General features: G+C 48.2%; 9 protein-coding genes across 9 annotated transcripts; 5 read left to right on the forward strand and 4 right to left on the reverse strand.

Annotated features, from left to right (window-relative positions):
- Positions 1 to 18: 18 nt before the first annotated feature.
- FMAN_11059 (putative methylmalonate-semialdehyde dehydrogenase (acylating)) lies at positions 19 to 1629 on the reverse strand (the record flags this gene model as incomplete). The annotated part of the gene is made up of 2 exons (XM_041833822.1): positions 19 to 435; positions 484 to 1629. The coding sequence occupies 2 exons, from the start codon at positions 1627 to 1629 to the stop codon at positions 19 to 21; spliced, it is 1563 nt and encodes a 520-aa protein (XP_041684147.1).
- Positions 1630 to 2381: 752 nt separating this feature from the next.
- Positions 2382 to 3890, forward strand: FMAN_11060 (uncharacterized protein; the record flags this gene model as incomplete). Its single annotated transcript, XM_041833823.1, has 1 exon — positions 2382 to 3890. One exon carries the CDS (start codon positions 2382 to 2384, stop codon positions 3888 to 3890), a length of 1509 nt encoding a protein of 502 aa, XP_041684148.1.
- Positions 3891 to 4950: 1060 nt separating this feature from the next.
- Positions 4951 to 6017, forward strand: FMAN_11061 (uncharacterized protein; the record flags this gene model as incomplete). Its single annotated transcript, XM_041833824.1, has 3 exons — positions 4951 to 5072; positions 5123 to 5806; positions 5858 to 6017. The coding sequence occupies 3 exons, from the start codon at positions 4951 to 4953 to the stop codon at positions 6015 to 6017; spliced, it is 966 nt and encodes a 321-aa protein (XP_041684149.1).
- Positions 6018 to 6851: 834 nt separating this feature from the next.
- FMAN_11062 (uncharacterized protein) lies at positions 6852 to 8843 on the forward strand (the record flags this gene model as incomplete). Its single annotated transcript, XM_041833825.1, has 5 exons — positions 6852 to 7064; positions 7118 to 7520; positions 7570 to 8304; positions 8350 to 8666; positions 8715 to 8843. 5 exons carry the CDS (start codon positions 6852 to 6854, stop codon positions 8841 to 8843), a joined length of 1797 nt encoding a protein of 598 aa, XP_041684150.1.
- Positions 8844 to 9051: 208 nt separating this feature from the next.
- FMAN_11063 (uncharacterized protein) lies at positions 9052 to 9648 on the forward strand (the record flags this gene model as incomplete). The annotated part of the gene is made up of 1 exon (XM_041833826.1): positions 9052 to 9648. One exon carries the CDS (start codon positions 9052 to 9054, stop codon positions 9646 to 9648), a length of 597 nt encoding a protein of 198 aa, XP_041684151.1.
- Positions 9649 to 9749: 101 nt separating this feature from the next.
- Positions 9750 to 11538, reverse strand: FMAN_11064 (uncharacterized protein; the record flags this gene model as incomplete). The annotated part of the gene is made up of 5 exons (XM_041833827.1): positions 9750 to 10208; positions 10256 to 10585; positions 10636 to 10655; positions 10704 to 11349; positions 11398 to 11538. The coding sequence occupies 5 exons, from the start codon at positions 11536 to 11538 to the stop codon at positions 9750 to 9752; spliced, it is 1596 nt and encodes a 531-aa protein (XP_041684152.1).
- Positions 11539 to 12052: 514 nt separating this feature from the next.
- On the reverse strand, positions 12053 to 13286 carry FMAN_11065 (uncharacterized protein; the record flags this gene model as incomplete). The annotated part of the gene is made up of 4 exons (XM_041833828.1): positions 12053 to 12497; positions 12544 to 12905; positions 12950 to 13048; positions 13098 to 13286. The coding sequence occupies 4 exons, from the start codon at positions 13284 to 13286 to the stop codon at positions 12053 to 12055; spliced, it is 1095 nt and encodes a 364-aa protein (XP_041684153.1).
- A 2588-nt stretch (positions 13287 to 15874) lies between these two features.
- On the reverse strand, positions 15875 to 17158 carry FMAN_11066 (uncharacterized protein; the record flags this gene model as incomplete). The annotated part of the gene is made up of 2 exons (XM_041833829.1): positions 15875 to 16569; positions 16624 to 17158. The coding sequence occupies 2 exons, from the start codon at positions 17156 to 17158 to the stop codon at positions 15875 to 15877; spliced, it is 1230 nt and encodes a 409-aa protein (XP_041684154.1).
- A 1553-nt stretch (positions 17159 to 18711) lies between these two features.
- FMAN_11067 (uncharacterized protein) lies at positions 18712 to 21036 on the forward strand (the record flags this gene model as incomplete). The annotated part of the gene is made up of 3 exons (XM_041833831.1): positions 18712 to 18772; positions 18826 to 20166; positions 20504 to 21036. The coding sequence occupies 3 exons, from the start codon at positions 18712 to 18714 to the stop codon at positions 21034 to 21036; spliced, it is 1935 nt and encodes a 644-aa protein (XP_041684155.1).
- Positions 21037 to 21256: the final 220 nt, after the last annotated feature.

A 21256-nucleotide genomic window follows, 5' to 3' on the forward strand; every position in this document is an offset into this window, starting at 1 on the left:
AGTCATCAACGCCTATATCTAAGAATTGGTAGGCATGCTCGTCAACTTCTCCCCCGTGCTCGCCTCATCCGCCCTCCAAAGCGAAGTGACAGTCTTCCACTGCGTATAAAACCTCAATCCATCCTTTCCGTAAAAGTTGGCAAGACCAGTTCCAGCCACACTGCGCTTGTTTCCTGTGAAAGAAAACATAGGCAGAGGAACGGGGATCGGCACGTTAATGCCAACCTGTCCAGCGTCGATTTCTTGTTGGAAGAGAGATGCCTTGGCTCCAGAGTTTGTAAAAATGACGGCGCCGTTACCCCAGGCGTTGGAGTTGATGAGATCGATGCCGTCTTTGAGGGTTTCTGCTTCCATGCAGAGGAGGACGGGGCCGAAGATTTCTTCCTTGTAGCATTCCATGTCGGGGCGGACGCCGGAGATGACTGTAGGACCGACCTGTATCATATTAGCGTCTTGGTTGTATGTGGAATGCCGCTGACTTACCCAGTTACCGTCAGGGAAACCGTCAGGCTTATATCCTCGACCGTCAAGCAGAATCTTAGCGCCCTCCTTCTCGGCGCTTGTGATGAGAGCATTACAGCGATCGCGACTCTGAGGAGTGATCAAGGGTCCGAAATCCGACTTTGAGTCGAAGCCGCTACCAGCGATATGGTTCTTCGCCTTTGCGACGAGATCAGGCAACCATTGCTTCGCATCTCCAAGAGTAACCAAAACACTCAATGCCATGCATCGCTGTCCAGCAGCACCGAAAGCAGCTCCAGCAATCGAATCAAGGGCGTGATCTTTGTTGGCGTCTGGACTCAAAAGAGCATGGTTCTTTGCTCCAAGGTTCGCTTGCACGCGTTTGCCATTTGCTGAGCCTCGTTGGTAGATATACTCTCCAGCCTTGTTGGATCCCACGAAGGAAATAGCTTGAATCTCGGGTTCGTCAAGGAGGAAGTTGACTGTATCCTTTGATCCATGCACAACGTTGACGACACCTGGTGGAAAGCCCGCCTCTCTGCAGAGCTCGGCAATCATCATAGCAGCGCCCGGATCCCGTTCAGATGGTTTGACGATTATGCAGTTTCCTGTGACGGTCGCTACGGGAAGAGACCACAACGGAATCATAGCTGGGAAGTTGAACGGACAGATGGCTGCTACAACGCCCAATGGGTTTCGGTAGGAGCGTGTCTCCATGTCCTTGGCAACCTCGAGAACTTCACCACCGAGCTGAGTAGTGATTCCGCAAGCTGTCTCACAGACCTGCAGTCCACGAAGAACATCGCCCTTGGCATCAGCAAAAGTCTTTCCCTGTTCGGTGACAATGCTTGTCGCAAGGTTATCCATATGCTCGCGGATCAAATGCGTAAGCCTAAACATTATTTGCTGACGCTTAATAATGCTCGTCCTCTTCCATCCCGGAAACGCAGCCTTGGCTGACTTGACTGCTTCTTGCAGTTCATCGTTGGTACTCTCAGGAACACGCGTGATGACATTGTTCGTCGCAGGGTCATGAACTTCGATCCATGACGACGTCTTTGAGGAGACGAGCTTGTTGTCGATGAAATTCTGTGTGTCCTTTGGCTTGTCCAACTTTTCGTGGTTGCTGGGATAAATCACAGACTGATAGATTGAAGTCGAAGGCATTTTTTGAGATAGATGTTGTTGGTAGATGGAAGAAACAAAGAAGGGATAGAATGATATGGTGAGGCGGAAACCTTCCCGATATAGGAGCAAAGAGCGGTCGCCTCCGTTCGGGACAGACCGACAATTACCCCGCACTCTACCACGGAGAGTGTCTTGTGACGGCTTATCAGTCAGTGTTGGCGGGGCCGATAACCGTTATCGTCGAGGCCTATCGGAGTGAGTTATCAGAGACATTGATGACCGTGTCACCGTCAGTTCTCGTGGCTCCACGATGGGCTTTATCTAATCTCCGTCTATTCAGGAGACTGAATATCGTGCCGACCATTTGAGGCTCCGATTAAGTTGAGATCGCCGTCTTGACTGTCGATGGCATACTCCCCGCCCATTAACTCTCACTAAACTTCCCACTAACGCTGCCTTAATCAGGAACTCCAGGCACCTGGGGACTTATACCTTCAGGACAACCCATCACCTAGGTTAGTAATGCCGGGAATGTGCTGCCACGTAAGTGGGAATTTTTTCCTCCTATTGGTTGTCGACTGCTTGAGTGTGGCAGTGTTGATCCGTTTGAACAAGGATACCGGGTGAGTCCTCAAGCAGGTAAGTTCTGTTGGACCGGAGTTAACTGTGCAACGCTGGACGAGGCGCGGAACCCACTTTAGCAATTCGTTTTGATTGAACGCAATGCGTATTACTTAAGCAAGAAAATTCTCTAGGGCCCCAAGCTTACAGAAGGCCCGGCCAAGTAGAACATGCAACCTGCAGGAGTCCGCGAGCATCTGAAGCTTGTATTGAAGAGCCTCAATTTTCTAATAATACCGCGACCAAGAAGTGTTCCAAGAGACATAGGCCACCAACACCCTGAAGCCGAGTCCTCTAAGATTTTCAGACTCGAGTATATCAGCATGTACGACCTTGTCGTAGTTGGTCATGGCATTGCCGGCCTTGCCGCTGCAGTATCAGCTGCAGAATTCTCGCCCTCGGCGCAGATAGCCGTGCTAGAGCATGCACCAGAGCATGCGAGCGGTGGAAACTCACGCTGGAGCCCTGCCAACATGCGAATGCCATCTGTCAATGAGGTATTACCAGGCTTCGTGGACGACATGATGGCTGCAAGCGGAAGTGGTGGCGACCGCGCGTATTTCGAAAGGCTGGCTAGCCAGGCCCCTGAAGCCCTCCAATGGCTCGAAAAGCAGGGGGTGCAGTTTCACGCCATGGACTATTTCTTGAAATCTTGGCCTAACAGGATCCAGCCTGTTGGCAAAGGTGCTGCCATTGTCGAAGCCCTCAAGCAATCAGCCAAATCGAAGGGTGTCCAACTGGTGTATAATTGCCGTGCCCAGCGACTTCATCTTGACCGAGGACAGGCCATGATTGAGGCAGCTGATGGGCGACGAATCATTGCCCGGTCTGTTGTGCTCGCCAGTGGTGGGTTTCAAGGCAGTCCAGACATGCTGCGTACTCATCTTGGTCCTGGTGCGGAGACGTTGAGACCGATATCACCTGGGACGGCCTGGAACGCCGGCGACGGCATCCAGATGGCGCTGGCCAACGGAGCCAAGGCCTCTGGCGATTGGAACGGAATGCACAGCGAAGTAATCGACCCACGGAGCAGTCAGCCAGCGCCACTGGTCCTCAATTACCCGTACGGGGTTGTGGTGAATCAGGACGGAAAGCGATTCGTAGATGAAGGTGCTGGACTCGTGCATGACACGTGGGAGCAGTTTTCCAGAACCATACATTTTGACACACCGGGCCGCTTAGCCTGGGCAATTTGTGATTCCAGATTTTTTCAATTGGAGGACCATGAGGCAGCTATCCGCTCCGATATGCCGCCGGTGACAGCGGACACGATTTCTGGTCTGGCGGCACAGATGGGGATGCCGGAACAAGCGCTTCTGGACACAATCTTAAACTACAATGCAGCCTGTAACGCAAACATGTCTGGCTTTACGGCGGGCCGGCTTGATAATCTCGCCACTACCTCAGGCTTGCAACCATCGAAAGCGAACTGGGCTAGGCCGCTCGACGCTCCGCCGTATACCGCATTCCCCTTAGCCGCGGCCATTGTCTACACTTTCGGCGGCATTGCGACTGATGTGGAAGCGCGCGTTCTTGGCCAGAGAGGCATCATTCCTAATCTATATGCTGCAGGTGAGATTACTGGCCATTTCTACGAGAAGGCTCCAAATGCAGTGGCCGTTATGCGGGCACTCGTCTTTGGACGTATTGCTGGCCTCCATGCCATAAGCTCCCATTAGACAGAGAGAAGTGTACCGTTAGGTTAGTAGGGTTAGTAGGGTTGAAGGGTTAGGTATTGGCTATCTAAGCTATTCTGCTCATGTTATTTTACAGTGGTAGTTTTTAAGTTATGAGAAATAAGAGATAATACTCTAATAGCAATACACACTGGTCTGTGCCTGTGGACAGGCGTCAAAGACCTAGCCGCTAGGCGCCGGGCCTTTTTGCAGGAAAAGAGACACCCCAGCTCTAGTCTGCCAGTACCGTTTAGCAGAGTCGTTGCGAGCGCCGTGACATAGCTAAGGTTGACAAGTGTTGATATTGATTACACTTCCGCTACTGCATCTCTACAAGTAGAGGGAAAGTAATTATGTAATCACCTCTACAAGTAGAGAGGCAAGTATGTCTCTACTTATAGAAGCCTGTATAATTACTTGCCTCTATTTGCACAAGCTTATGTGATTACTTACCTCTCTACTAGTAGGGAGGCTTACATGGATGAAAGAGGTCTGCTAGTAGAGTCTTATATGATGATTTGTCTCTACTAGTAACGTAGCACAATTAGAATCCTGTCAGGTATATCACACTGCAAAGGAATCCCCCCTGGACGTTGTCGCACCTCTGCTACTAGTAGCTGGTTGAATCTCTGTAAGTATATAATACTAATTATATAGCCAGCTATACAAATATAAGTCCTTTAGGCACCTTATCTAGTAACCGACAGAGGCCTTAAATTGTCAGTCCTAATGCTGTTATTAGTATATTGCTGTAAGGCGAATACAAACTCCTAGCCACTAGACTCACCTGTATATGTAAGTATAATCGACATGCCTACACATGGTATCTGATTAATTAGTTTTTTGCCTAATGACCCCCCTAGCCCGGATGTAGGGTTAGCACCATTCACCCCCAAAATGTTCCGCGTTCTGGAAATATGCCAATCTGGTTTTCGGGGGATCAACCACCGAGATTCAAGAATGGCTTCCTATTATAAGTTTTTGGAAGCCCCGGATCTGTTCTAAGCTCTCCAGGCCTCTAGGCACCGTCTTTTGTCTTATTGTTGTCAATTCTGCCTCCAAAATGAAGCTATTCACCTTGATTTCCCTCACCAGTACGTTGCATGCAGCAACGGCGGCACCATCAGCGGACAAACATTCTCAAAAGAAGTTTGACTTTGCCAAGATTAACAAGATCGTGTCTTTGTAAGCTATTTACACTTGTTACTTTCACATATGCCTGACTATATAATTAGCGGCGATTCATGGACAGACACTCGATTCAATACGTCTGGAGCTCAGCCTTCAGTCTCGAACCCATTCGGAAATACCGGAAAGACAAGTTCCAATGGAAAAATGTGGCCAATGTACTTGACAACACAGTATAATCAGTCATCCGTGTTGCTATATAACATGGCTGTTGGAGGAGCTGTCACTGATGTCAACATTGTCAAGACTGGACCCAACGACGTGGTTACTCAGGTCAATAGGTTTGACGCTTATTTGCAACAGCTAGGAACAAACTTCTTTCCACCGAAGCGTACGCTTTATACAGTCTTTATCGGCATCAACGACATATACCGCACCATCAATGACGCAGACCAGAACGAGACGGTCATCAAGACCATGGAGCGCCTAGACGAGCTTACAACTGACCTACACGGCCACGGTGCTCGCCAGTTCCTGTTCATCTCGACACCGCCGCAGTCTCTATTCCCAAACAACGTTCCAAAGCCCATCGCCCCAACTCTCAAGGCCGCATCTGAAAACTGGAACAACCAACTCCACAAACTCTTGAGCCAGCTCGACCGCAAACTGTCTCATAGCACCTTTTTCCTGTTTGACATTGTTCCATTGATCACTGCTGTTACCGAAGATCCGACTCAATTTCCCGAGACTGCGGTGTACAAAAGTACGGGATTCTGTGCAGACTACAAGAGGTAAGACAACCTACTTAGCCTTGTGACTTTATCCAGACTGAAATATGATAGTGGCACGATTACACCAGACTTTAAGTCTGACAACTGTGAATACAACGCGTCGGAGTACATGTATATCGACGGCGCTCATCCAACACAAGCGTTTCACCAAATCTTGGCTAAGAAGATCGCTGAGCAGTTAGTTGCGGGTCGAACCATTGCCCGACATTGATTGGACTCAGAACTGCTACTTGGAAGTTCTTGAACGACAAATGGCGGACGTAATGAATAGACCTACTATATCCGCACATTAGGCTAAAAGAAAGACCAGCTTCCCCGCGCATAACCTTGTCTGTTGGGGGCATTGAAGAAGCATTCTGGAAGTCTCGGCATAAAAAGGGCCGAGCGTAAATCGAAGCCATTTACGGATCGACATGCGAAACCTAGAAAGAGCTCGCGAAAATAGTCTAGTGCCGCATTGCAGTGATGACTTGTCAAGTTTGCTCTGCACCTGTGACTAGATCCATTCGCAGTTCTGCCTTAGCCCACGGAATGAGTAAACTTTGTAGGTCAGTCGATTATTCGCAGTTGACTTTGGAGAGGAGTACGTTCTATGTGATCAATAATTCAACTTAAGAAGACTTTAATAACTTTCGAGTCTTGTTTTTCTTAGAAGAAGGAATCAATTGTTTATTGAAACTGTAAATGGTTATGATTTACCTTTTCTGAAAAGACTTCCGCATTGACCTCGACTTAAGTGAGGATCGTGTAGAAATACGAGGCCGTAGCAGAGAAAAGGCTACTGATCTTGCCATTTGCGGCCACTATAGGTTAACTAGTCTGTTATCATCAACGCTATGCTTTTTACGATCACGAGAACCATCTAAAATTAGTTCCGGCTCAAATACGAGGTTTTGAAACCAGGAACTGGGCCCGACCGTTCTAGCCGATTTCACCCAACTACAAAATGTTTCCCCTTTTGCCTTCGTGATTCTCAACCTGCCAAGACCCGTCTTCAACTTATAGATCTCTTGGCGACGAAGTGTTGCTGCAAGGTCATAAAGCAATGCATTGTTACGCAACAGTTGTCGCGCTTCTGGGCGCGCAGATCGCCAGTGCCCTTCCTCAATCACAATGGAGAGCCGTGTCGGGAGACGAAGTGGTTCGCGCTGCTGTCGCGTTCCATCAGCCTAAGCTTGCGGAAGCTGAAGCTTTACTGATGGATATCTCGGATCCCAGTTCAGAGAAGTTTGGGCACTATCTTGAGCTCAGGGAAGTCGTACGTCCTTATTCAATCCTCTCTCAGTTACTCTCATTCTCACAATATTTTAGCAAGACTTCTTCAAACCGAGCGACAGTTCACAGAAAAAGGTCCTGCAATGGCTTGAAGATGCAGGAATTGACTTGTCTTCTGTGCATCTTAAGAAGGCAGCTGCTGTTCTAGAGTTCTCTGCTCCTGTCAATAAGCTTGGAAAGATGCTAGGAGCTGGCGTCCATGTTATGCACAACGATGCGACTGGCGAACTTCGCCTCGAACCCACCGACCACACAGTTCCGTCTGCAATTGAGGATGATGTAGAGTTTATTGCTTTGGCTCCATCTCAAAAGACTGGCAAGACCAAGCGCAGCCGTGCAGTCAAGCCTGTCCTTGATACCCTGCCACCGCCATATAAACTCCCAGTTGCAGATGATCTGCGTAACTGCAGCGAGAGCTGGACACCAGCTTGTATCCGAAGTAAGTCAAGAGCAAAAGTCCACCGCTCACTACTGACGGGCGACATCAGAACTCTACGGTGTTCCCCTTGGAACTAAGGCCGCGAAGAATAACTCCATGGGTCTGTTCGGATTCGGCGATCCCTATCAGCCAGCTGATCTCAACCAATTTTGGGCAAAGCACGCTCCCTTCATTCCCAAGGGAACAAAACCCATTGTCAAGAGCATCAACGGCGCCGTGGCAGAAGGTGAGCCCATTGAAGGCGAAGAGTTACTCGACATCGAAATGTCATACCCGATCGTTTATCCCCAGACCGTTACCATGTTCCAGACCCCCTATAACAACGGAGGAGGTATTGCAAATGACTTCCTCGACGCTGTTGATGCAAGCTACTGCAAGTACGACGGAGGCGATGATCCCGATTTTGATCCTAGGTTCCCTGTTTTTGGTGGCTTCCAAGGGCCTGCTATGTGCGGCAAGTACCAGGTCACAAATGTCGTCTCAATCTCCTTCGCGATTGATGAGCAAACGCTACCTCGGCATTACATCCAGCGACAATGTCACGAGTGGATGAAGTTGGCTCTCAGTGGTGTCAGCGTTCTTGTCGCTTCTGGAGATCGTGGTGTTCAAGGTGCTATGCAGTGCACTGCGAATCCCTACGATAAGAAAAAGGAAGCTTTCAACAGTCTCTTCCCTGGATCCTGTCCCTATGTCACCGCAGTTGGAGCGACACAAGTCAACTTTACTGGCAGCAGAACCAATGAAGTTGCTGTTTTTGATCCCAAGCATAACTTTTACTCTGGAGGTAAGTATACCCACAAATACGATGAGTTTTACTGACATGTTCTAGGCGGTTTCAGTAACATGAATGCACAGCCAGCCTACCAGCGCAAGGCTGTCGCTAATTATCTCGCGGCCAACAACCCTCACTACCCCAAGGGAACATACAATATTTCTGGACGCGCTATCCCTGATGTCGCACTTTTGGGAGCAAATGTCACTATCGTCCAAGATGGCAAGACTACGATCAGTGGAGGAACAAGCGCTGCTACACCAATGTTCGCTGCCATGATCAACAGGATCAACGATGAGCGATTGCTGGCAGGGAAGAAACCAATTGGGTTCTTGAACCAGATTTTGTACCAGCACCCTGAAGTCTTTACTGATGTAAGCGTATCATTCACTAAACAGTGAGCATTTTACTAATGTTGATAGATCACCCAAGGCTCTAATCCTGGTTGCGGCACGGCAGGGTTCAAGGCGGCCAAGGGATGGGATCCGGTCTCGGGAATGGGCTCACCCAAGTACCTGAAGCTTCGAGACCTGCTAGTCAGCCTTCCTTAAGCCAGAGGCTCCGTATAGATCGCAATAGATGTAGACATTATAATTTGACCTTAGTATTACTTTCTGAACAATTCATCTCAGTCCCAGTTTGCTGCCTAAGCGCGATGCAGGATGATGCATGTCACGTGCAATTGTCTTATGTTGAGCCGTGATCAAGCGTGAACTTTTCATCTTTCTCAAACCGTCAAACCTCAAGTCCACAGATAAAATGGACGCCGCCCTCCTTTCAATCAATGAGCAAACAGCTCGCTTTCGTCAAGCAATAGAATGCAACAAAACACTCATGACCGTTTTATCGCGCGCGGCTGAAATGAAGCTCCCCAATTGGTACCTCGCCGCCGGTGCACTCACGCAAACCGTCTGGAACGTCGTTACCAACCGCGACCCAGAACTTGGAATTAACGACTACGACTTGATATACTTTGACGACTCAGATCTATCGTGGGAGGCTGAAGATGCGGTTATTCAGGCAGGAAAGAAGATCTTTGCGGATATTCCTACTGAAGTTGAGATCCGCAATCAAGCACGCGTGCATCTCTGGTATGAGAAGAAGTTTGGCAAACCGTGCCCTCAGCATCGATCCAGCGAAGCATCTATGACTACTTGGGGGACAAACACTGCCCTTATCGGCGTTCGACTGAGAGAGGATGGCGAATGGGATATCTTTGCTCCATGGGGGTTCTCGGACATGTTCAGACTTACGGTGCGCCCGAATCAGATGATCATGACAGAAGAGACATACCACAAGAAAGTACAGCGCTGGATGAAGCTATGGCCCGAATTGACGATCATGCCCTGGAAATAATGTATGTTATGATCTCAGTCTAGACAAACTTTGCTATAGAGCTATTAGACAATGATACAATCGGAGCGAGTGTTATTATGCTCCATGCACACTAGGTCTATTTAAATCTCCTTCTTGGGTCCCACGTAGATCTTGTTAGCACGAAGGAAATAGTAAATGGTGGCCAAAACACCAATTCCGCCAGTCATCAGAGAAGCATAGTTCATGCTCTTAGCATCGACAGGAGTTTGAGGAGGCCAAAGACTGAAGAACCAGACAATAGTGATAAACATGCAAGCAAAGATGTTGTTGATGATGCCAAACATCCCCTTGAGATGCCAAGGACCCCATTCGAGAATTTGTCCGTCGCCGTGAATGTTTCGGATCTGATAGTTTTTATCGCAGCGACGGTATAGAAGAAGGATGGCGGGCATGAAGTATGATGCGTAGAGGCCGGAGATGGCGACTGAGATGATGGCGTTGTAGACAATTGAAGAGCCGAGGTTGATGAGGCCGATGATGCAAGAGATGAGACAGGTGACGGTGATGGACCAGACAGGCATGTTGGTGCGGCTTTCGACCTGAGGTTTATTAGAAATTGTTACAAATGAGCGAGTTTTAAGCATACTCTTGAGAGAATAGGTGAGAAAGGCAAAGCATTGTCACGAGCAAAGGCCCAGAGCATACGCGATGTCGAAGCAATGACACCAACGGTAGCAGAGAGGGTCATGACAATAATGAGTGACACCATTCCGGCAGTTCCGCCCTTTGATCCAGTGGCTTGATAAAAGATCTCCATGAAGGGGTAACCAGTTGGTGTCTCAATGGCTGCGTCGATATCGGTTGCGGAGTAGAGCATAGCGATAACCATACCGAAGCCGAGAAGACCGTTGATGGTGATACTACCCATGATGGAGCGGGGCACGATCAAGGAAGGGTTTCTGACTTCTTCACACATCTGCGAAACGGTTAGTGACATACACATCGATTGACAGCAATGGCTCTTACGTGAAAGGAGCAGTCGACACCTGGTGCTCGTTAGTTGAGTGAGCAATTCATGTGAGATCGAGACTTACCCGTGAATGAGAAGACACAGCCCAACAGTCCAACAAACCATGAAAGACCTTGAGTAGGCCAATTGCCCGAGTTGCGCCACTCAGTAAACACTTCAGTACCATTATCATTGTCGCGAAAGACAAGAAGAGTGATGAGAATAGCAAAGAAGCCGATAAGATGCAGAATCAAGATCATCCCCTCCAGAATCGGAAGCAAAGCGCTGACAACAGTGTTAATAATGATAGCGACCAGGACACAAGCCCAGATCATCAAACTACCATGCCACGTTTTCGCGTCATAAGACGGCGTCGTAAAGATAACCAGGCCCTGGATCATAGTAGCAGTGAGGAAACCCGCAGCAGCAGACGTTCCCTGCCATCCAGCCAAGTTCATCCATCCCGTGATATAGCTAAGATATTTCGCGTATCGTGGAGGCGCAAGCATGGCGACCCAGTGGTACTGGCCAGCAGCCATCGGGGCGATCGAGACGAGTTCGCAGAGACACGCGAAGGAGCTGAGGACACCGATCCAGACGAAGATATAGCCGTAGATGAGACCCGCGCTGCCTCCGTTGCTGAGACCGGGAGCGAAGTTCATGAGGGTTCCCTCCCAGGTGACGAGGACGGCGCAGCTGAAGCCTAGAATCGTCCATCCTCCAAAGTTTCTCTACATTGTGTCAATGAGGTTTCAGCAGGATCAATTGGTGTTGCATACCTTGAGGACTGATTTCTTTCCAAGCTTCGCCAATTGCGCACTGTCCATGTGATCTTGATCACTTGACACCGAAGCATCTTCGACCGTCGATCGGGGATGTTTCGCAGCAGGCATATCGTTGAGTTCGTACTGAGTAGCCATATTGATCGTCGTCAAAATGGGTCAGAATTGATAAAAAAGAAAGTCTGCAGTCTGCGCTGCAAATAAATGACCCTCAAGATGGGGGGAGGGGAGTTGGGGAAAGTTTAAAAAGGAACTCCGTCTGCAGCAAAAAAAGTTAAATACAACCCTCCCATGCCTGTCAGATATGACAAACAGTTCGGCGAACTTGCATATCCTATCCCTGGCGGTATTATCGCTCGTGGTAACGGTGCAGGTGGAACGCGAGGAGAACCACCTGTTGGCGCTACAGCCGAGTAGGGGAGGTATTCCCAACTTGCATGAGACATGCATATCGTAGGGTGAAACTACGAACGAGAGTGGACTGAGGTCTTTGACCCTTGTTATCTTCACCAGGTACGCTAGGGACATGCATTGCGCCACACCATTTAAACCATCCCACTTTATTGACAAGGGTTCGGCCCGCGCCCAACGGCAGCATTATCATTGCTAAAGAGAAACATACCGGTACCTACCGCAATTAAGATCCGAGTGGTCAGTGAGCAACCCCAGCAGCAGGATCAACAAGGGCCTCCTGGCTATTCTGCCGCGCTGCATCCCACGAACCTCCTCCCTTGCCATGATCCGTCACAATATGCGCAAACTTTTTCACATCCCCCTGCCTGCTCGTCAGCTCGAAAGCCTGCGACCCCGACGTCAGCGTGTGGTTGGACCTAGACTTGTTCCCCGTTCCTCTCGTCGTCCCGCCGCTTTTGCTATTGTTGCTTTTGCTGAGGGCGCCGAATATGTCCCCTGCGCCCATCTGGCCTGACTCGAGACTCTTGAGGAAGCGCCACCAGAAGGGGATGCAGGTGGTGGTGATACCGATGCACTGGGTCACTTGTACTATGACGGTGGGCTCCCACATTGTGAAGATCGGGGTGGATGATTCGAGGGCTTTTTTGAAGAAGTAGATATGAGACACGGCGGGAGGGATCATCCTGAGATTCTGTTAGTTTGTGTGGATGCGTGGCGTAGATGACTTACAGAATGCGTGAGCCAAAAACACCAACCACCATTGCTTTTGTGCCAATTGGCATTTGCAGGTGCACGAGGATTTCGATTGTGACACCGGTGATGAGAAGATCGGTAATAACGTTGACAGCATCGACGTATGCCCAGAATGCCACCAGATCGACGCATGAACCGTTGATGTAGTCCCAAGATGATGGTAATGAGCACGCGAATGCCCGTACAAATATCGCAGAAATGGCCCAGCCTACTATGATGATTTGGATCGGCAGTATTCGCTTGTGAGATAGTGGTGACATATTTGCAACGGTCGTCGTGGCTGAGATCTTCGAGAAGGCCAATGCCAGATAAAACAAAATGTCGGATACGAGTTGGTCCTGATACCGTCAGACCAGTTGCAAACATTTCCTGCTGAACTCACCTTCAGGATTAACGATGTTTGCCCAGAAGACACATCAAGCTTCCCCATCCCATTCGCGCCCTGTGAATAAACGACCGCCGATTGAGCAATAACAAAGATCTAAAATGTCAGTGTCAAGATCATCAGCGATCAAAGCTTAATTTCTCACCATCGACACAAAGATCAGGATGTCATCCGACTTGAACAGACTCGACCATCGCAATCTCCTCATCGTAGCAATCCGCGTAAGAACACGAATAAACACCGAAAACATGGTGACAATCATGAGAATCATCGACAGCGCCCGGATAACAGGCGCCTTGTTAAACGGCGTCTCATGCTCACGAGGCAAAAGCATCTCGACGATTTGTGAGGAATTGGGGAATTACAGATCAAACACATGAAAGCAAAGCCACAAGCTTGAGGAATGGGGTGGATTAGGGTGATAAAGCTTCTCGCTGGTATCTAATTAACGCAATGATGCGACTGGGACCATGCACTCCCTTGTTTTTTTCCCCGACCCTGCGTATAAGACATGTGTTTCGGGAGACAACTTATCTCAAGCGGGCATATCAGGACTCGATAAGAAACCACCGAGTCCTCTTTGTTCATGCCACGTTAGACTTACAGGTCAATTCCAGAACACGCAACAGTGTTGGATGGCAGCTCACAGGATCTCATCCTTTGATATAACCCCTGCGTCAAAATACATCAGACCCGGAGATTTACTTTGCTCTAAGCCGTTGAGGCTTTCTTTCATTTCAGGGTCCATCCTTGCGCTATCTTATGATTTTTCGGACTCTGGGTGGGATCAGAGAGCCAAGATGGGTAAATCCTTCGCTGGGTGGGGGTCGGGATCAACAGCCGTGCGGCGGATTACGTCGATCCGGGGTCCGGAAACCAATCAAGCGCTCTTCAAAAGTCTCAACCTCAACTGCCGATCCTTTACCCCTTTCGTGACCGCGTAACAGGGAGGTCAACCGCGTTTCGCTACCCTCCATTCATCGAACCATGTCAGCTACAGGGGCCATTACAACACCTTTCCTCTTCTCTCGTCATTTTTGGGGGAAGAATATCTGTAATGCATTGTATATACACTTTATTACAAGTGTCGGTTGTGTTTCACGTGTTTAACCGAGACGAGTTACCCCAGAGAAATATATTGAGCTCGAATTAATATGCTACCTCCTGTAATCAGAGTTTACACTGCTTAAACTTTATTACTAACAGCCCTGTAGATTTCGCACCCTTGTATTTTTTCCGCGGCCGACGCGGCTGCCTAGCAGGGAATAGCAGACCTGTCAGTGTCAATCTTATCCCACAGTAGTGACAACCTGTCCAAGCTTACGATTCCATTGCTAATCTATGGGGTTCGTCTAGTTCACTTCTAGAAGCTGTGTATAAAAGGCCCGTCAAGCAAAATTAAGCATTCAGCGCTGTGGGTTCGGCACATGTTAAACCTTACTAAGAGAAAACAAAGTCCTCGGTCAAGAGCATTGATCAAGTTAGCACGCAAATCTCGACTCCTTCGCTTCAGAACCAATCGATCTCGTACACCATAAGCGACATGCATCTCACGTCTCATGGGATGATCCGGAATACGGATTGCGATAAATGGAACGTCCCGGTAACCGCGGAGGAGGCTGACCACTCAGATCGAATACCACCCGGCAGAAGCAATTCAGGGGTTGCATTGTGCAAGGATGGATGAGCCGTGTTGATGGGAGGGGGAGACAAGAAGGTTTTCACTTATGCACGGAACTAACAGGGAATTCAAGCCATCGGATTCACGGACATTAATGGCGCCGACTTGTGGTCTGTTTTAACAAGCGTTTAGGTTTTTTGCTTTTTGGTCACGCAATGCTAAAGTTAAAAGCTGTCTTATATCGTTGATTTTTGTTTGGTAGTGATCGGCAGTTGGATGCTGTTTTGGCATTGGATAAATCAACGTTCTAGAACTTGGACCTTAAGTCCCTTGCGTTCAACCGATGAGGAGAGTTTGTAGGCGAAGGCTAGGCGAGGAACAGTGTAACGTAGAGTGGTATTTTATACATGCAGCTATTAGATCTCAGGTGCTCTACGATGAAATGTCACCATTCAACGCAATCGTCAAACCATCGTCTGGAACGTCGACGGTGTCTTCTCATTTATGCATCGGTGATAATACCATCAGGCCTATATCGATAGAACATGAACGATATGGTTACATTCGTTTACTGTATATGTCCTCGGTACGTTTGTTCCGGTTTCTCTCTGCGAGCATAAAGTTTTATCGACTCCACAATCGTAACATCGCGAGGTCACTGGAATTTCTCACTGTGATATCGAACATGGAGAACATGCCAGATTAGGACTACAAATCGCCATCCTCGTATCGAGCTCGCTTGAGAAGTCAAATTCATAATTAACCTTATAGCCTGATTGTTACAGAGAGTATGGTTGCAAGAATGATTGCTCCGCAGATCTTCAGCTTAGGGTAGTTTGCAGAAATTTGGTGGGACACGGAATGTTAGTACCAGCTAGCAGAGTACATTAAAATGGCCTCAAATCACGAGCGCTGCTATGTCACTGCTAGCAAGATTAAACATCAATGTCCATTTTTGCAAATTCTCCCACGAGAGATATTTGTTCAAGCATGCTCCTGGCAATAATTTTGTCGCTTGCAGACAAGCATGACCATTTTTATTAGGCTGAATGTATGCTAATTTTGTGTTCCAAACCTTCGGTTTTCTTGGCTAAAGCCAAGCTTTGAGACGTTTGCAAATTCTCCATCCTCCAACCCAATTTTTACATGTCGCTATTTATAGATAAGCTTGTGCGGGTTCACCCGGCGCCGTTCTCGGCAGTTCGCAAAACCCGTCGCGATGATGGCCTAGGAGGACCGAGTGAATGATCTGGTTTGCGTAGACCAATCTGGGGATGAGCTTCTATTACTGCTCGCGCTTTCTAAAGTTCGTACATGTCCATAAGCGCCTTGAATGATGCATCCTCCAAAAGTTCTCCTGCACTCATTCGTTCGTCAGGCAGATAAGAAAAGCCCCTCCGTAATATCGAGAGCACGATCTGTTGCTCAGCAGGATCAACGGGATCCCAAGACTGCGTTACTCGCGACTCCAAAGACATTCCAGGCTCCGGAACTCTGCTTTGATCGTACCAGCTGTCGTCTGATTTTCCACTGCCTTCGTACAAGCCTTTCCACGGCAGAGGCCGAGGGCCCAACACTCTGATAAGCAGTCCAACTATGGAGCGAAGTCCACCACCGAAAAATCCAGCACCAAACAGAGGCCACTTCAGGTAGAGCTCAGCAAAGATACAGGTGTAGCTCCACATATCAGATGCAAAAGTCGGGCTTAAACCGTGCATACGCTCAGGCGCGCAGTAGCCAGCAGGTACCTGAAGCTTGAAATCTACTTCGGTGCCAGACCGAATAGTGAGACCAAAGTCGCCGAGGGTTATGGTATCTTGAACCACAAAGCTGTCCTTTAGAGACATTGTTGCCACCAATTGCCCATTCTTCCACATTTCTTGGTTCGTGGGCAGTTCCATTTTCTTAGGGCGACCAAGAATTTGATACTTGGTGGATATATCTGCACCAGTCTCAAACGAGGAAAGACCAAACATCACATTGGCACTGTTGAGGTCTGTCGAAAATGTTCAGTTTGCGCGGATATTAGCGTTGAGGAGATGGAACCAACCTCGATGTACCATTCCACCATCGTGCAGTGCTTTAAGTGCTTGAAGTAGCTGTTTGGCAGCTGATCTGCGCATAATTGTAGAAGTCTCCCGTGCGTAATCTCTCAGATTGGGGCCTTTGAGAGGGAAAACAAGAACACGGTGGGGATTTATACCTGCGCCGGGTAACAAGAATGCGTCTTGGTATATCAACAGACGTGAGGTGTCCAACACACAATTGATGATCTCATTCTGCCTAATAAATTCTCGCTCACCCCCGAAGTTCGCTGTCATGATCTTAAGGGCGACATCTTTTCCCTGATCCATATCGTGGGCCATCCAGACAGTCGAGAATCCGCCATGACCTAGCTTGTGCTCGATTCGATATCTGTCGGCGACAACCTCACCGATACAGATGGGAAGGTAAAGTCCTTCTTCATAACGGTCGATAGGTTCGCATGCATCTTCAACGTCACATTCACCGTCTGAGTCTACGAAGTCGCCCCAGATGGAACATGTGGCTGTGGTATCGATGGTCTCAGAATCTTGCGTAGTCATGGTTGTGACTTGCGGGGGTGGATGTAGAAGCGGCGGGCTGATGCCTAGGAACGAATCTGTGCAGAGTTCCTGATGGCGATTGGAAGCGGAATCCGGAAAAACAATTGTTGCTCACTTTCGTGCAGGCTGGAGCTGTTGAAAGACTTACATGTAAGAACCAACTGAACTGTTGTGATTGCCATCGTTTTCATCAGGCCCTCGTGCTACTCTGAAGATAGGGATATGAGGTTAAAAAGGACAAACATGAATGCCAAGTGATTACATTAGTTAATTAGGAATAAACTCTGTTCTTATCTACATCGAAGCGTATGACCCTCAAATGACTTTGGACAGAGTGGTCAAAACAGTGATCGAATCACTTTCTTAGTGAGGAACGGAGATACCATTTGAGTACATAGCCTTGTAGAACATTATATCCTTTGTGAAACATCGCAGCCATCCTTACTCTAATCGCTCTATTGACCAGAACTTTTAAAATGACGCATTAGAATGGAGCGTCACCTACTACATTTCGCCCGATTAACGAACGCTTACTCCAGCCAGTGTTAAATGGTAAACTGAGATAGTATCAGAGCCTTGTGATAATCCTATCTTCGGGGAGAACGCCCTGTTGCAGTTGCCCAGGCATCTGCGACACTGTTTCACTGAACACGAAGTGTCACCGAAGAACATCCGAGATCCTCGCTTCGATTGCATCATTGAGGCACCTTCAAGTTTTGACTGGCTCGTCGATCTGCGGCTGTGCTGACAGCCGATGCAGCTTTCAGCTAGGCGGGGGTTATATCTCCTTGCGGTAATCTGACCACCGAGAAACACCAGGATTAAGCTGACACTGGCTTAGCAGGTGTAATCAGGGCTGAAAATACGAGGACAGAAAATGACAGGAAGATTTTCTCTTTATATCATAATTCTCTTCGCCACATTCTTTATGAAACTAGCTTAGTTGCCATTGTTCAATACAAACGTTCGGCACAGCCAGCAGAATGTTTGAGGTATGTTGACTCAGGGCAAAGACCTTCGACTCTGTACTGATGATATTATAGCTTCGTTCCGAGGGCAACGATACTCGGGTAGGAGAAACCAGAGAGGGATCGACGGGCGGAGCTCAAGGAGGCACGCTGAGGGCTGGCTCTTCCCTACCCGCGTTGCTAAGGAGCTCTGTTGGCCCTCTCCTCATAGCTGCTGGTCCTACAATTATCTACACGATATTGTGTTCAATTTTATTTTTGATTCTTCGTCGACGCTTACCGAGAATATACTCCCCCAAGAGCATCAACCCACTATATAGGCAAGGAACTCCCTGGAAACCCCTAGGAATTTATTCTTACTATAATAGGTCTTTTACTTTTGGATTACCAAATGGCTGGATCTCCTCCTTCCGTGCCCCAGACTCCTACGTTCTTGCGAAATGCTCTTTAGATGGGTTTCTGTTTCTGCGATATCTAAAAGTCCTATGTCTGATCTGCTTCGTTGGCATTGTCCTCACTTGGCCAATCATACTTCCGATACACGCGACGTGCTCAGACTTACCACTTCTTAATTCTTTGACCATAATGAATCTGGAGAACCCCGATCATCTCTTTGCTCATGTCGTCATATCCTGGGTATTTACTGGCGAGTTCATTATCATACCTAGCCTGACAGGTTTGACTAACGTGAGATCCCAGTCTTTGTCCTATGTATCCTATGGCGGGAACACCTTTATTACATCAACTTACGGCATTCCTACCTCTCACAATCAGGCTACTACGAGCGAAAGACATCCAGAACTATCCTTATAAGCTCCATTCCTGAACACTGTCTGAATGAAAAAGTGTTTCAAAAGCTGTTTGGCCATTCGTTCGTTCAATGTTGGATACCTCGAGCCTCACGGCGATTGAGAAAGCTGGTAAAGAAAAGGGAGAAAAGAGCGCAGCAATTACAAGAAGAAGAAGAAGTTGCCCTGATCAATGAAAGAAACCGCGGAAAACCAGCTCGACTAGTGTTCAGTCTCCCTAATTTGAACTGGATGAGACGAGCACGATCCAATGACCCTGATGTGGAGAACGTTGAACTTTTCCAAAAGACAGCTCCAACGGTGCAAGATGTCGATATTCAGCCTAACGAAGTGCAAATCTCGATCAACGAACGTTCCACCTTTACTTCTGAGCCGCCCGGCCCTGCAGTCGGAAAAGTCAAGTCTACTCGATCGGATTTGCACCTCCTCAACCAACAAATCGACACATTACGCCAGGAATACCAAGCTGGCAAAGGAAAGCACATGAATGCAGCATTCATCGAATTCGAATCTTTTGCTAGTGCCCAGGCGGCCTTTCAATCAATTCACCAGCATCAACCATTTCAAATGTGCCGCCAGGTCATGGGAGTCAAACCTGGTGAGATTGTCTGGAGCTGTCTAAGAATGAAATGGTGGGAGCGTCTTCTACGAGAATTCGTGGTGACGATTTTGATCGGCGGATGTGTTATCGTCTGGATCATGCCAATTGCTTTTGTAGAGTTCGTGACATCTTCACCAATGGTAGGCAGAGTGCCTGGTGTTTCAGAGCTCCCTCAGCTGGTGGTCAATGCCATATCTGGCTTGGGACGAGCCCTCCTCATGTGGGCCTTACTCGAGTTTGTCCCATTTCTCATGAGAGTATGTGCCAAGTTCGCAGGTGTCCCTACTCTAACCGCTATCGAACACTTCGTTCACACAAGATACTTCATCTTCCAAACACTACAAATCTTTCTGGGCCCAATGATCCGACCTACGCCTGTTGGGTTTTTCAGCGACATCCCTTACTTAAATCAACAGGTGCCCGAGGCTTCTATCTTGTATATGTCATATATCTTGGTTCGGTGCCTCTCGGCTGGTGCCACTGAGCTCATTCAGCTATGGCAGCTATTCCTCAACATGACCCGAAGTAAACGTCCCGGGACACCTCGAACAACTTACGATAGGGCTTTTGAACTCAATGTAGTCCATTGGAGCAGTGTTTATCCAGTCATGACAACTGTTGGGGTTATCGGTAAGTCTCTCACGCAACAAAGATATCAGATATCACTAACGTTCCGCAGCCATTAGCTATGCTTGCATTGCACCGCTCGTCCTCGTCTTCGCACTGATAGGTCTCGGATTTGTATACTTCGTTTATAAGTATACCTTGGTTCATATATATGATACCGAAACTCTGGATACGACCGGACGGTTTTACCCTCGAGCAATAATGCATATACTATTGGGGCTTTATCTATCGCAAGCTTATCTTATTCTGCTGTTTCTCAGGTATCGCGTGTGGGGCCAGTTTTCCCTTCTCGTGTTGCTGGCCATTTTTACTCTTTTCATACACCTGTTCCTACGAAAAGCTATGAATCCTCGAATTGAAAGCTTCAGCACGCTCGATTATGACGGCGCATCTAAGAGACTACAGCCGGGCGAAGATATTGCGGCTGGAGGCATAGACCAATATGGATCATCTTCAACCGTTGCGACTTCAACTGAGAGTCTGAGAGATCTCCCGCCATCAACTTTCGATAAGAGCCTTTGGGACACCGAGAAGAAAGCCAAAGATCGTATGTGTGGAAGTTGGTTCCGCACAGCCACTTTTGAAGACTTTCAGCACGATATCTCACCCGACCACACCGAGGACGAGTTCATGGCCTTGTACGGGTCAAGTTGTTATCAGCCTCCGGAGACATGGCTTCCGAAACCAATATTCTGGCTTCCTGAGGATAGTGCTATTAAAAACTGCCTAGAAGCCCCAGAAAGAGAAGAGCCTCTGTCAATATCGCACGATGGAGCACAGGTAGATGAAAAAGGTCGAGTGAAGCTCGATCTGGAGCTTACCCCATTTCGTGATGATCTTTTATTCTATCGTCATCTCCATCTTATCCTATAGTTATACAACACAATGCCATTAGATAGAGGAGCGCCTATAGATCCAAGCTACGGAAGTCATTTGACCAACTGCAAGATCTTTATTTGCAACTGCCCTGTCGGCTACTTGAAGAAACACTAAGTTCTCTCTGCTGATTCAAGCTCTCAGTCACAAACTTTGGTTATCAATAACACATCTAGCTCACAACGTAGACATTATGCAGTACAGACTGCACCTAGAA

The sequence above is a fragment of the Fusarium mangiferae genome, assembly GCF_900044065.1.
Source record: "Fusarium mangiferae strain MRC7560 genome assembly, contig: FMAN_scaffold008, whole genome shotgun sequence".
In the NCBI taxonomy this organism is placed as follows: domain Eukaryota; kingdom Fungi; phylum Ascomycota; class Sordariomycetes; order Hypocreales; family Nectriaceae; genus Fusarium; species Fusarium mangiferae.